The sequence below is a fragment of the Nycticebus coucang genome, chromosome 14 (assembly GCF_027406575.1).
Source record: "Nycticebus coucang isolate mNycCou1 chromosome 14, mNycCou1.pri, whole genome shotgun sequence".
NCBI lineage: Eukaryota > Metazoa > Chordata > Mammalia > Primates > Lorisidae > Nycticebus > Nycticebus coucang.
In genome coordinates this window covers 79,998,198-80,012,627 of record NC_069793.1, presented here as the reverse complement: position 1 = coordinate 80,012,627, position 14,430 = coordinate 79,998,198, and the positions used below count along the sequence as shown (strand labels likewise).

Below are 14,430 nucleotides of genomic sequence, written 5' to 3'. Positions count from 1 at the left end.
GATATGTAAAGATCCAAGAAAAGAGAATTTCTGGTAGAAGGAACAACAAATGCAAGGCCCTGAGGAAGAATTAGAGCAAGATATTTGAGGAACAGGTAACAGGCTAGTGTGTTTGCAGTGTAGGAGAATGGAGTGTGGGAATGCCATTTAGCAATACTGCTGAGGTTATTTATATTAGCTTGAAAGGAAAATTTTATTTCAGACTATATAGCTTTCTAGATTTATGACTTCCACACAACTATTTGAATTTTTGGAATCCATTCAACCCATAGCATTGTATAACAGCAGGAAAATTTGAGCTTCATAAGCTATATACTGAATGTCCAGCAAAGTTTATGTAAAGTTTGATTTGTTAGGGAAACAGAATGCTTACTGAATATATTTTACAATTTTTAGCTCACTGCTTATAGTTATCTAAATTTCAAAGGTTTTTTAGATATTGATAATAAAAACTGAGAGACATACATGGTTATCATTTAACTCTGTTCCAACTCACTTCCATAAGCAAAACTAACATATCATTCAGGTCTATACAATTCAAATCCATGGTTAAAAAAGAAAATAGCCTAAAAGTGGAAATTTCTTCCTTTCTGTAGCAAGTCTTGCTTCACTCAAAATTGTTTTAATTTAATTTTTATATTACTTTTGCAAAGATATGCCTTTAACTTGCAAAGAATATGTAGACTCCTATTTTCATTATTATTCTCAGGATGCAATACTATCCTGATTTTTTTTTTTTTTCATCATAGACTGTCTCTGGAAAAGTCAGTCCTTTTCCAGTTGATCATAATTTCTTACTTGTCTCTGGAGAGTTTGTAAATGAGGGCAGGCATTTTGCCATGACCTGCCTGCAATCTATTTATTTTACTAAGCTAACAAGCTTTGCAGATATCATTTGTGCTCCTGCTGTCCTAGGTAAATGGGGAACAAAAAGATGGGAGTGGGAGTCCAGGTGGGTGGATTTCTTCTGTTATTTCCTTTGAAGTTAATTTTTCTAATGTGGGGTCCATTACTCTGGAATTGTTCCCAAGGACCTTAAAAGTTATGAAAGGCCTCAGTGTAGGATCTTGGAGATGTACCTATCCTTTTGGAAATCCAAGATTTATTATTAATTGCCTGCTTGGAGTCCAGGGTACCTTTGACTGGAGAAGGCCTTTGGATGTGTTTGTACATTACTCTTAGATTGGATCCAGGGATACAGAAATGGCTTCAGGATTTGAGGTATGATGACACAGAGTGAACATAGACTTGGTCCTCTGTGGTGGGGTCACCTAGATTCTGCGTCATGTAGGGCAAGTCATATCACCTCGGGCAGTTTCAGTTTCTTTACAAAAATGAGAATTGTGATTCCTTTCTTTTCTTTCTTTCTTTTTTTTTCTTGAGACAGAGTCTTGCTACATCACCCTTGGTAGTGTGCTGTGGCATCACAGTTCACAGCAACCTCCAACTCTTGGGCTTAAGTGATTCTTTTGCCTCATGCTCCCAAGTAGCTGGGAATATAGGCGCTCACCACCACACCCTGCTATTTTTTTGTTGCAGTTGTCATTGTTGTTTAGCAAGCCTAGGCTGGGCTTAAACACGCCAGCTTCGGTGCATGTGGCTGGCGTCATAAACACTGTGCTATGGGTTACAGAGCCTGTAATTCCTTTCTAAAGGACATTATGACCATCAGAAAGAATATTTGCAAAGTATTTGACATAGTTCTTCAGAAAATAGCCACTTGTTATTATTAATAAAAATGTTTGTATTTATTACTGTTTTTCTATCCCAAGGGCAAGCACCTACTTTAGTAGCATACTGTGATTGAAGCACTGTGGCGGCTCTTATCCATTATAAATAATACTGTTCCAAACCATACTTTTTTTAATCACACTGTCTTGCCAATGAAAATATTTTTATTTTTCAATGCCTTCAGCTACATGCACCAATATATTTCTTTCTTACATATGTGCATAAATATATATGTGTATATATGTTATAGTCACTCTATGTATATAATGGCTCTCTTATGGACAAGGGATCATAGGTTTAAAGAGGTTTTTTATTTTAACTTCCTATAAAGAAAAATAAATGGTATAACAAACTGTGATCATTCTTTCATGCCTCTAATATTTATTTTGTACCTCTTAAGTGGCAGGTACTATGCTAGGTGCCAGATATATACGTTAATTTGCCCTGAAGGTGCTTAGGTTTTAGAAAACACACAAGAGCTATTTCCCTACTAGAGATTTTTTCCACTATTGGAAACAAACAAAATAAAAGTAATGAATTTTAACGTAGCTGGGACTACAGGCGCCTGCCACAAACACCCGGCTAGTTGAGACACATTCTTTAACGTTGGCTCTGAAAGTTACCAAGTTACTGGGAAGTAACTTAAACTAGTTAAACCTATGAGTATATGACAAGTGTTCTGTCAACTTTAAAGTACTGTGGGGACACAAAGCCTATTTGAACATGAATATGGTAATCGGTATTAATTACTTATTAAATGTTTTGGTTGTATCACTGATACTTGGGAATGCTCAAGAATATGATGTTTTACATACTCTGAGATAAAGTTAGGAAGTATTGAGTTAAATTAATAATTATGATGATGTAATAAATAAGGTGAATAGACTAAGTGATGCTTCTTTAACTAGTTCATACGATTGAAACCTAAGACAGTTACCTAAGCAAATGGACCAGAGTTGTTTAACATGAAAATTCTATGAAGTTATACCAGTAGTTCAGAGGGAATTATACGTTAACCACAAATAATTTTTTGAACCTCCTTTAAAAATTTTATATCAAGTTGAAGACTAGGAGTTTTTGTTTTCCTTTTTTTCTCTGAACAGATATCTAATTGGCTATGTGTTTTAAAAACACATCTTTGGAAACAATACTTTCTCATTTTGGTGAAATAATGACATGTCACTTTCTGAGACATTCATCTATTTAGCCAGCAATCAGGAGGATACTGAGATTAGAACCTGAATAATTCATGAAAGGCAGAAGAGTCTTATATGTTCATATATTAAAAAATTATTTATTATAGAAAATATACTTTTTATAAAAAAATAGAGAATGGAGTTGGGTGGTGGGGTAGGGAATGGGCCTGCCATTATCTTGAAGAGGCAGTCAAAAAGTATAGGTCCCTAGACATTTCTTCTTGACTTTATCAGTGGTCCAGTTCACTATGTGTTTTCTTCCTAGGGAAAGGTAGGCATTGATTTTCCATTTTTATTGGTCAGGCAGAACCTTCCATTTTAACATTCACTCTCTCTCCCTCCCCGACTCCCTTCTTTCTGAGCACCTGTGGTTTTCTGACTGTTTCGATGTCTCTGCCTATGTGTTTAAAACTGATGACAAAAAAAAAAAAAGTATGTCATTATCCAGAGTGATGCTTGTCAAGCATCTCAAAGGCAGTTGATGTAGCAGCTTTACTAAGAAAGGGAGGGATTTGGGGGAGGGAAGGGTTAATCATTTAGCTGTTAAAATGCTGCAGAAGGGAACACAAAGCTCTGCCCAACTAGTAAGTGCCTGCAGACAGCCAGTGAAGAGTGAAAAGTTTGGGACAGAACTCACCTTTTTGTCTCAGAATGTGAAACTTTTGTAAACACTTTGGAATCTCCTCCCACTCCAATTTTATAATACGCTTATTCATTTCAATATTCAGATTGTTTATTTTTGTATACTTCATGGAACACCCAAATAGGTACACAAATAAAAGGAGAAATTTAACATTTTCTAACTAAAGCCTCCAAATCTCCAGTTTCTTTATTTCCCTGGCCCAATTTTCCTTATCCAGCTGTTAGTCATTTATAAAAAGCTGCTCTTGTAATTGCAAGTGAGCTGAGATGTGATGTATGCAGCACCACATGCACCTGAGCTTTTCAGTCATATCTTTCGAGTCATTTAGGTACTGGGAATCATGCTTATAATACAGCTTTTTATTACCAAAAGCTGCTGTTCTGGCACCAGAACGACAGCCCTTTGATAGATGGGCCGGGTAGTTTTTTGTATAGTGCTTACTCAGAGTTGCTACTAGGAAAGAGGGAGGCAGCCAAGGGGGGACTTTGGCAAGGGAAATCTTATGGGTATACTGAAGCAGCAGATCAGAATCAGAAACAAGAACGAGAGCTGAAATGTGATTCTCTGGGGTTTGGTATAACATTCATCTCCACGGTAGAACTGTGCGGGGCACTCACAGGAGCCTTGTTCTGATCACAGAATCTAGTAAAAGACCATGCAGCAGCGGAGCCCAGCAATCCACCAGGAACTTTTGCCGGAGCTGATTTCTAGGGGATTTTCCAGTGCCTAGGAGAATCCTGCTTGCCTTGATCTGTATGGAGGAGGGCTCGAGTTTCCCATGAGGGCCCCCTTGGAAAAAGCATCTGTGCAGAATCCAGGCTCTGCTTCTCTCTGTGTGCTATTTACCAAAAGGCTTTTTTATCACCTTTGCTGATTTGCTGGTGTGATTTCCATGTACTGAGTCCTGTGTAGGGATCCAGGATGGATTGCCTGTGCATTGTCACCACAAAGGTAGGATAGGAAACAGGACTGTTGTGTGTGCAGCATTTTTCTTTCATTATTATGGTTTTGTATTTAAACAGCGCTAGTAGGTACTGCCTGTTCATGAGAGAAAATGATTAGTATAATTTACTTTGCTGGGTCTGAGGGTCCTGTCTTTATGCGATTTCAACTTCTTAAAGTGATATTGCGTGTTTGTGCAAATGAAAGGAGAATTTGCCTGTGTTTTATTATGGCAGAATTTGCTTTGGCATCTATTTATAGCTCATAAGTGAAATATCCATAGTAGTAGCGGTAGCTCACACATCACGTTAACAGAACATATCAGGGTAGTCGTTCTGAGTGTGATAATTAGCTTTTCATTTAAAAAGCATGTCTTATATGTTTGAAGAAGCCAATCAGCTTTACTGTGGCTTGACATATTGTTTCTGATTGGAGAATTCTGATTTTGCATCTTAGTGTTTTTTTTTAAAGGAAAAATGTCTTTAGGCTCTGATTTAAAACAAACACAAGATTTAATATTTCACTGATTCTATTTTGATTAGAAATACAATATTTATAATATTTGAAATATAAAAGTAGGAATGGAATAAAATTCATTGGCAATCATTTATGGATTTATTTTACAGAACATAGCTAAAAATTTCAAAAGTATTTTATTCTGTCATCAGTTATAAATAGCATATTTAAATTTCATAAGCACTGGTTATTTGAATATAAATTACTATTATTTCTAAAAAAACCAATTAAAAGACATTTATTAGTTCCCTTTCTATTTTGCATTCAGCATAACTTGAGTTAATTTGAGATACTTCTTTTAGTATCTCACATTGATTAGATAACCATAAAATGTGACAAAATCAATAACTTAGTACAGGAGATTCCCTAAGTGTACGTTTTCCACTGTGATCTCATTTTACCACTAAAGAAAAGATTATTTAGTTTTGAAGCCACAAACCAAGTTCCCATGGTATGGCCTTAAGAATTTTACTTTTACAGATTAAATTCCAAAAATTCTTAAAAGGAATCTTTCCATAAGGCCTAGTATCACATGGCAGTTTTAACTAATGTTAGTGGATTTGAAGCCTAAAATCTATTTGTTTTAGTTGATCAAGTTTCTAAATTAGATGAAAACCTTATTATTTTACTTTTAAAAATTTCCAAGCATGTCATTTATTTTCAGGTAAGTTAGTAGAAATAGACTAAAATAAATTTTATAAAAGCTGGTTGGAAACTATATGTCCTTAAGTAACCTTCAAAAAAAGATATTTTCTTAAACGTTTTACTCTTCCTGAAGTGTTATACTTGGTGATATAATTCTTAATAGAATACTGTCAATCCTGATCTACATGTGTTTTATAGTTATTTACTCCCAGATTATAATAATTTCAGATACTGTGAAACATAATTGGTACTTTTTTTTTTTTGTTTGAGACGGAGTCTCACTTTGTTACTTTGGGTAGAGTGCTATGGTGTCATAGCTCATAGGAACCTCACTGTCTTTGGCACAAGAGATGCTCTTGCCTCAGCCTCCCTGACACCTGGTTATTTTTAGAGATTGGGTCTCACTCTTGGTGCAGGCTGGTCTTGAACTTCTGTGCTCAAGAAATCCACCCACCTTGGCCTCCCAGTATGTTAGGATTACAGGTGTGATCCAGGTCACCCAGCCTATAATTAGAACTTTTAAAGTAAGTTATCAAAAGTTTTAATTAGTATTCTAAACTGGAAGACTTACATTGAATGAGTTAAATCAATACTGAAATCCAAGTTCCTCAACTGGAAAATATGATCTGATAAATTAATATGCTATGTGTTTTATATTTTCTTACCAAAATATTGATTACCACTGATACAAAGGTAAGAATATTATCTTGCCTTAAATGCTGATAAGAGATGTGTCATTTTGTTATTTTAATTTATCGTATAAGGTATATTAGTCAACAGAATATAGACTCATGAAATTTAATGAATTATCTTCATTAATTATATTCATGAATATTTCTAAGGTGGCGAATGTAATATCTTTACATGTATACGTACTTACAACAAAGTTACATTCTGATGTTACAATGGTAAATAATACATAATTGATTCAAAAGCTGAACTTCAGTATGCAAATCTTATCTAGTCCATTCACCACTATTGATATTTCACTCTTCTTTTGCAAGTGATCATGCACTTGGGATGTCTTTGCTCCACTTTCCTGATACTTGCCAACAATTTAGAAATTTTAATTCTATCTAAATGTAGTCCTCATGTCTTTTTCCTCCATCAATAAATCTGCCTTCTAGAAGATCTGGCTGAGCTGCTTTCTTAAATTCTTGCCTTATAGAAGCCTTATGTGAGACCAGAACTGCTAACTATCCTTATCCATCCTGGGCTCCGCTTCCCCTACAGCACATCTCACTACCGCAATTTGGTGGAAGGGAAACAAATACAAGCACTGGTGATAGCATCTTCCTTCCTCCCTTCCAGGCACTCACTGTCCCTTTGGATGCTCCTAGAACTAAATGTCCTCTGAGTTTTTCCATTCCCTGCTATTACACATATGGTAGAAATAAATTTCTCTTTACATTTTTGCTCCACTTTCTTCAGAATGAATGTTAGAAGAATGAGAGAAGGGATGCTGATAAATCAAGAAAATAATGGCAATAGAAAGGATCTATTAGACGTGCTAGGGAAGCATTTTTATTTTTTCTGCATGTAAAAGGAAGGAAATGGCTGTAGCACATTTCATGATAATCTAAACTCTACGATAAAATAATCTTACCCTAGATCTCACCCCATATAACTCCAATTGCTTAAAGTCATAAGGGCTCTGGTTAGACTGATTTGCAGAACCTCTCAGATTTGGAATAAGATAATTTAGGCTAGGAAGTCATCAGAGTAGCCATCAACACAAAATTTGTGTTGATCACACATAGATCACAAGTGGTCGGGTCCAACGTTCAGACAACTCACTTTCATATGAAGGTTGAGTCATCTCTTTTTTTCAAATGTTTGTGTTCAGTTTCCATTTCAACTCTTTTGTTACAGATATCACCACTGAGAGAGAAATAACATGTTTTAGGGTGAGGAGCAGGACTCTGGAATAAGACTTGGATTTAAATTGTTCCAAATAGGACCTAGATAAGTTTAACATCCCTCTATTTCCTGTTTGTAAAAAGTGTACGATATTACCTATTTTAAATGATGTGGTAAAGTACAATTTCTGGCATATGGAAAGATTTGTATCTATGATAATTTGTTGAACAACTCACAATTTGTATTTTTTATGAATCCCTCTGTTTGGGTATGATTATTAAAGTAAGTGGGGTCGGCTCGGTGCCTGTGGCTCAAGTGGCAAAGGCGCCAGCCACATAAACCTGAGCTGATGGGTTCAAATCCAGCCCAGGCCCGCCAAACAACGATGGCTACAACCAAAAAATAGCCAGGTGTTGCGGCAGGCACCTGTGGTCTCAGCTACTTGGGAGGTGGAGGCAGGAGAATCGCTTGAGCCCAGGAGTTTGAGGTTGCTGTGAGCTGTGATGTCCCGGCACTCTACCCAAGGCGACAGCTTGAGGCTCTGTCTCAAAAAAAAAAAGTAAGTGGGGTCATCTGAATGGCACCAATTAAACACTTAGTCACTAATGCAGCATTTTTTATATGGTGTGATTTCCTAAATTTTTTTTTTAGTAATTGAAAGATAACAATCCCAATAAACTAAAATGTAAGGAAAATAACGTTAGATTATGTTACGTTAGAGCCATGCTGTTCAATGATTGGCCAGTAGGACAATAGTTTCAGGCGACAGGTAGAAAAATATTCTGGAATAAATTTCACGAAATGCAAGCAGTCCCTACAATTTTTCTTTTGCTGTGTAGGAATTCTAAAGCGTCATATGTAGTAGCATAGAGGATTTAATATAAGGACAGAAAAAATGTGGAACTGTGAGAAGTCAAAGTATATCTGAATTTTCTGACTTTGGGCACCCAGAGGCATAGGGGGCATCTCTGTCCTTCTCCGTAAAATGAGTGTTCATATTTTATTGAACCTCTGTGGTCTTTTATATCTCTAATATAATATTAATCTAGAATATATTATCTCTACAAAGAAAATTATTCAGGTTAACCAAGTATCTTAAAAGGTAGTAGTAGGAGAATTACACATTTATGATTTCAGTTGTTTGTTAACCTTACTTACAGATATTAAAAAAGTTTTTAAAAATCTACATATAAAACTGTAGTATGTTAAATTGCCATTAGTAGTTTGTTAATAAAGGCATGATAGTGCTATTAATTCTTTGTATGTGTAATAGGTTAATATGCATAATAAAATCAAATAGCAGACTGAAAAGTGGACCAGGCAGCATAAAAGAAGCTTTTATTGATGTTGTTAATATCATATCTGTTCTGCAAATATAATTTCACTCTTTGCCTATGTCAACCCACTATCTTTTAAACAATAAAGTCACACAGAATTTCTAAAAGGAAATGAAATAAGAATTGTTGCAAGATATTAATAATGTTTTATTAGAGACAGTTAAGTATAATATCACTTGTTATGACCTTAATAGAAAAAAGTGCCATGTTGTCCTCTTGGAAATGGACTCATAATTGAAATATTTACAAATATAGTTTACATGGAGGCTAAAATAATTTTTTCTTTTTACCAGAGCTTTATGTAGAAAATATGAACAAATCACCAAGGCAACAAATTATTTCCTGAGTGGTCCTGTGTTCATAGGCAAGATATTTACTCATGCAGGTGTGTAGTTCCTCTCGTGGTAGAAGCAGCACATCCATTTATTCATTTTATTCACCTAACAAGTACTTAGGTGAATGACTACTATGTGCTTGACCTACTAAAAGCCATCGAATAAAATTAGCAATCCCATCTGAGGAAACATTTTGTCTAATGAAAAAAACATCCAGTTATAATAACAACAGTGATGTATAGTAAGGGTAAATATCGGCTGCTATGGAAATGACAACGTGGATGCCTGATGGATTTTGTTGCAAAGTAGGCAGGGATAAATGTCAGAGAAGGCTTTTCTAAGGAAGTGATAGTCAAGCTGGTTTCAGAATGGAAGGCACAATGGAGTGGGAAGAATATTTTAGGCACATGTCTGTGTGTTGTGTGTGTGTGTGTGTGTGTGGAAGAGAAATTGCACATCTGATGGAAAGGAGGGCCAGTGTGACTGGGATGTAAGGTGTTCAAAATGAATAATAAGATATAAAGGATACAGATAGGTAGGAGCCCAATCACAATTATTAAGAAGTTGAGATATGTATGATCTTAAAGAAAATATGATTTTTCATTTATTATTATCACTAGTTCCAAATTGCAGTTTGCCCATATTTCTCTCCCATTTCATTATTCTGACTTGAGTTCTCTCCTATTTTCTGCTACATTCTCCTTTGTCCATCCTTATGCCTATGGAGTGAAAATTATGATTTACCCTTTCATTAGCTGGATGACCTCTGAATTGTAGTCTTCCCATCCTTAAAAGGGTACCTATCTCACAGGACTGTTTTCAGGATTCAGTGAGAGGAGAAATACAAATGTTTAGCATATCACCTTGTTGGGGGCAGATGCATTATTCTATATTTGGGTCCACAACTTCCCTATTTTCCTATCTTTCTTTGGTGTGCTTCTCTTCATATCTATCCTGCCAGTAACACTGGTCCTGATGCCTGTCATCCCAACCAAGTGTCTGAAAGTTGGCATATCTCCTGAACAGAGACCGGAGAAAGGGGCTTGATTGACCAGGGAAAATCTATTGAATAGCACAGCAGGGCAGAAATACAGCTAATAATAGGGGAGATTTAATACGGTCTAGCCTTTTTGTGTAGAAAATCGGGGAAAAGAGTCACTTGAAGAGCTTCCATGACTGTTTTAGTAACCTGGGATTACCCATTTAAATAGCATCAAACACCTTGGAACACCAAACCATTAACACAATAGCTTAATGTTCCTTTATGAGGTATTCCATCCAGCTGCCAGGATGGTCACCCTAATACACAAGCCCAACAGTTTTCACTTTCATGTGGAAGCCCTGGTAACCAAATTTACCAAAATATGCAATTTTCTCTTGACTTAGAACCTGAATTCCTTTCTTGTCTTATCTTCTATCATTATGCCTTATATTTTATTCTCCAATAATCTTAAAAATGCGTGGACCAGACCGGGTTCTAAATCCGTGCTACCTTCACTGAGTTTCAGTAAACTCATGGGCACATTTGCCTTGATGGCTCTTTTCTATTATTTGAAACTGTCAACCGTGTTCCTGTTTGGGGGACTTCCACTTACCACTCTCCTGTCTAGATGACTCTGTCCGCATGTCTAAATTCTACTTATCTTTCAGGTTTCACCTTACAGGGCACTACCTTTCCTGAAAAAGCATGCAGTCTTGTTGTACGTTGTCATATTATCCCTGTTTCCACATAGAGCAATTCACAATTGCACACTGATTTGTGGCTATTTTCTTTGTGTCTTTTCTCTAGAGAGAAGCTCCATAAGGAAAAGAACTATGTCTATTTTTCTCATTTTTATATAGGTACTATTTGGGACATTGAAGGAATTTGGGATATTTAAAACTCATTTACTCTTTAGACCAACCCAATGATCTTCCACATCATAGAGGTGACAAAAATTTATACAACTAAGAAGTTTCATGGGGAGATCCAAACTTGGGTCCTTTTCACTGTAATATTTGTGTTCCTATCCACTCTCAAGGCTATTGCTTAGTTAAAACATGCTTTGTCACTAAGTTTTTGATTTTATTCCTTCCTCACCAACCTAAATGTATAAATAAATAAAGATAATGCACTTATCTAATGCTTAATTTAGAATTATTGACAATTAGTTATAGATTTGTAGTTTTTTGGACACATATCCATAGACTGTGCAAGAAAACCTTTAGAAATAAAGTTGAATTTTATTATGTGAATTATACTAATCATCTGTTAATACATCTGTATTAAATGGTTTTGTTAGAAAACTTGATTACCAGGATGTTATTTCACAATTCATTTCAGAACATTTTTGGTTCTGTGAGTAAAAGCCACATATGTCACAAAGAGCTATGAATTTGAGAAGATTGTCCTTTATAAGACCTTTATATAAATCTTATTTTATGAGACAAATGTGAATTTGCTGAGGGAATAAATGCAAATAAAATTTTACAAATCAAATAATATTTAAACATTTATTATGCTCAAAATTTCAATAAATCACACAACTCTATTCATAATGTACAAACAATTCATCCTTTCCCTTTATTATTTACACGTTATTTCATCTGAATGTTTGTAGGTAAGACTTTCTTAAAGCACACTGATTACCCTTGATTATAGCAGCCTGGGAGGGCTGTCTTGTTTCATGTATGTGTGTTCACTAGAAGCAATTTAGAATGTGAATTGGATTAAGACTCAGGAAATATAGACTTGGTTTTTCATTTATTGTACTAGTAATCTCAGTCAACTCAGTTTGTTCTCCCTGAGCCCTATGTTTTCAAGTCTGGAATGGGAATAATCACACTGGCCTTTCAGTACTTCCTGAATAGGATTTCTATCTCTGTATATAGATATGTAAAAAATCTAGCTAGTTTATTTATCTTAAAAATATAAAATACTATATGCAAAATGGAAAGTATGACTATAGTTATTAATAAGAGAAAATCCTAGTTTAAATTGGGATATTTTATTACTGTTAGTATAACTGTATGGCGAAAAAAAGTGAGAGCTGTGTTCATGTGTTTTAGAACTACTTATATGTGACACAAGAAAATTGGCCTGACATGTTAGAGGTCCCTCAGAGAATTGAGAGTGGGGATGTTGGAGAACAATTTGCATCCACCACTGAATTTGGCTTAGAGTGGTGGAATAGCACAGTGTTTGAAAGTATAGTCTTTGGAGTCAGATTCTTAGTGGAGTCCTAGCTCTGCCAGTTATGACTTAATTTACCCCAATCTCTGTTTCCTTATCTATAAAGTAATACAATAGTAAGTGCTTCAAAGGGTTATTGTGGAGATTTAATGCAATATTCATTACCCCCACAAATATTTACTATGTACATGATATATGCAAGGCATTATTATGAGTGGTGGGGAGGATAACAGTGAATAAAATCAGACAAGGTCTCTGCCCTCAGGGAACTTAAACTACAGTGCAAAGAGATAGGGTGTCAATAGGAATACAAAGGATAAACATAATTTTAGATGATATAAGAAATGCTGTAATTTTTAAAATACAGTAATGGGCTAGAATGATGGATGAATGGATACTTTAGATGGGGTGAACAGAGATATCCTCTTTGGAGAAGTTTTGGGAACCTAAGAGGAAAAGCCTTGTGAAAATTTTGACAAAGAACACAGTAGATGGATGGAGTAGTTAATGCAAATGTAAACACCGAGCTTGGTACAGCAACTATACACACATATGGCCAATAAATAGCAGGCATGGGTGTTTCTGTTCCTCCTCTTTCTCTTTCATTTTCTCTGACATTTAACACTAAACTTTACATTAAGATTACTAATTCACTTAGAAAACTAAAGTGGTAAATTTCTACATGTTTAGTCATGGTGATAGGAATTTCCTCTGGATTCAGTGGGCAAATATTCCCCAAATTTATAGATCTTTATTAGTGAGAGAAAGATGCCAAATTACCAGATTCAAAATCCTATGAAAATAGCCCAGACCCCCTATATCTCTATTTTAATGCTCCTACCTACACATATTCATTTCTTTGTATCTAAGTAATTCAGTTCTGGAACCAACCTTTTAGGGACAACGGGTTTTATGAGAAATTGGTTGACAGTAAATTAATAAATTTTTAGAATTTGGAGTTTTGTTTACCCATTAAGTTAACTTAAGTCAAAATTTTCAAGAAAATGTTCTCTGGAATCATCCAAGCATAAATCAGTCTCCTGCTGGATTCTCTGCTCAGTGGATAATATGCCTCTGTACCACTTGCTATGGTTAGAAAAGTGGGAATTGTTTTTCTTATTTTTTCCTAAATCCCAAACTGCCTAATTCCTATTTCCTATGATCTATCTTTCATTCCACTTTTTTTTTTTTGAGTCTACAGTAATTTTATTGTAACAGAGAAACCAGGCTGTCATTCTACCTTTTTCAGATTCTCACTGATTCTTATCTGGATTTCTACAATAAAATCCTTCTTAATCTTTCTGCCTTTCCTATCCCTCTCCCCCTATCCATTTTCCATGCTAACTGGGACTTTCCTTAAAAAAATATACACATGTGTGTGTGTGTTTGTGTGTGTGTGTGTATAGTGGAGCCTCTGTAAATTGCCCACCCAAGGGACTGTAACAAACTGGTGAACACATGGAAGTGGTTAACATAAGGAATGAGGCCTACTGTTCTGATACGTCCATGTGGTACATGTTTAGTCTATGAAAATAGGTCAAGTTAAGGAGATGGTCAGTGTAGGCAGGTGGTCAACTATGGAGGTTCTACTGTATATGTAATTGAGTCTTTCATTTAATAGACATTTGGTAGATATTTTATTGTTGAATAAGCAACCAAATGAGTAGATGAAATGCTTACACAAACGTGGGTGTTTTGTGTATATATATATATATATATACACCTTTTGTATGTGTTCTTTTCAATAAATAGTGGTAAAATTAGTCTTTGTACTCTAATGGATGGACTGCTCAGTTGAGAGGCAATTAGGAGGCTTACCTGTGAACAGTTGGTGGGCCTTAAGTGACACTGGGATGCCATTTTAGTAGAAGAGTAATGGGCTAAAAGAAAAATAGCAAGAAAAAATGGCAACTAGATCATACCTATGAGACACCAGCTTATCATGATCACAATTTAAACTTCTAAAATCCAAGTGTAAAAATACTTAGAAGTCAGTTGTATATTTTTATTAGACAAAAAGTAAAGCAGTCAAATCAGATTTTCAGTTTGATAA

The 14,430-nt window shown here is 35.4% G+C and overlaps 1 protein-coding gene across 4 annotated transcripts in view; it reads left to right on the top strand.

Annotated features, from left to right (window-relative positions):
• Positions 1-14,430, top strand: part of DLG2 (discs large MAGUK scaffold protein 2) — a 2,435,891-nt gene that overhangs the window by 525,604 nt on the left and 1,895,857 nt on the right. For 3 of the 4 annotated variants that reach the window (XM_053560234.1, XM_053560232.1, XM_053560228.1), the window contains exon 1: positions 4,171-4,521. The exons of the other annotated variant lie outside the window; for it this stretch is intronic. In XM_053560234.1, coding sequence (XP_053416209.1) covers positions 4,492-4,521 — 30 coding nt within the window. In that variant the 5' untranslated portion in view covers positions 4,171-4,491. Of the gene's footprint in view, positions 1-4,170; positions 4,522-14,430 lie in introns of those variants that run through there. 4 annotated transcript variants of the gene reach the window in all.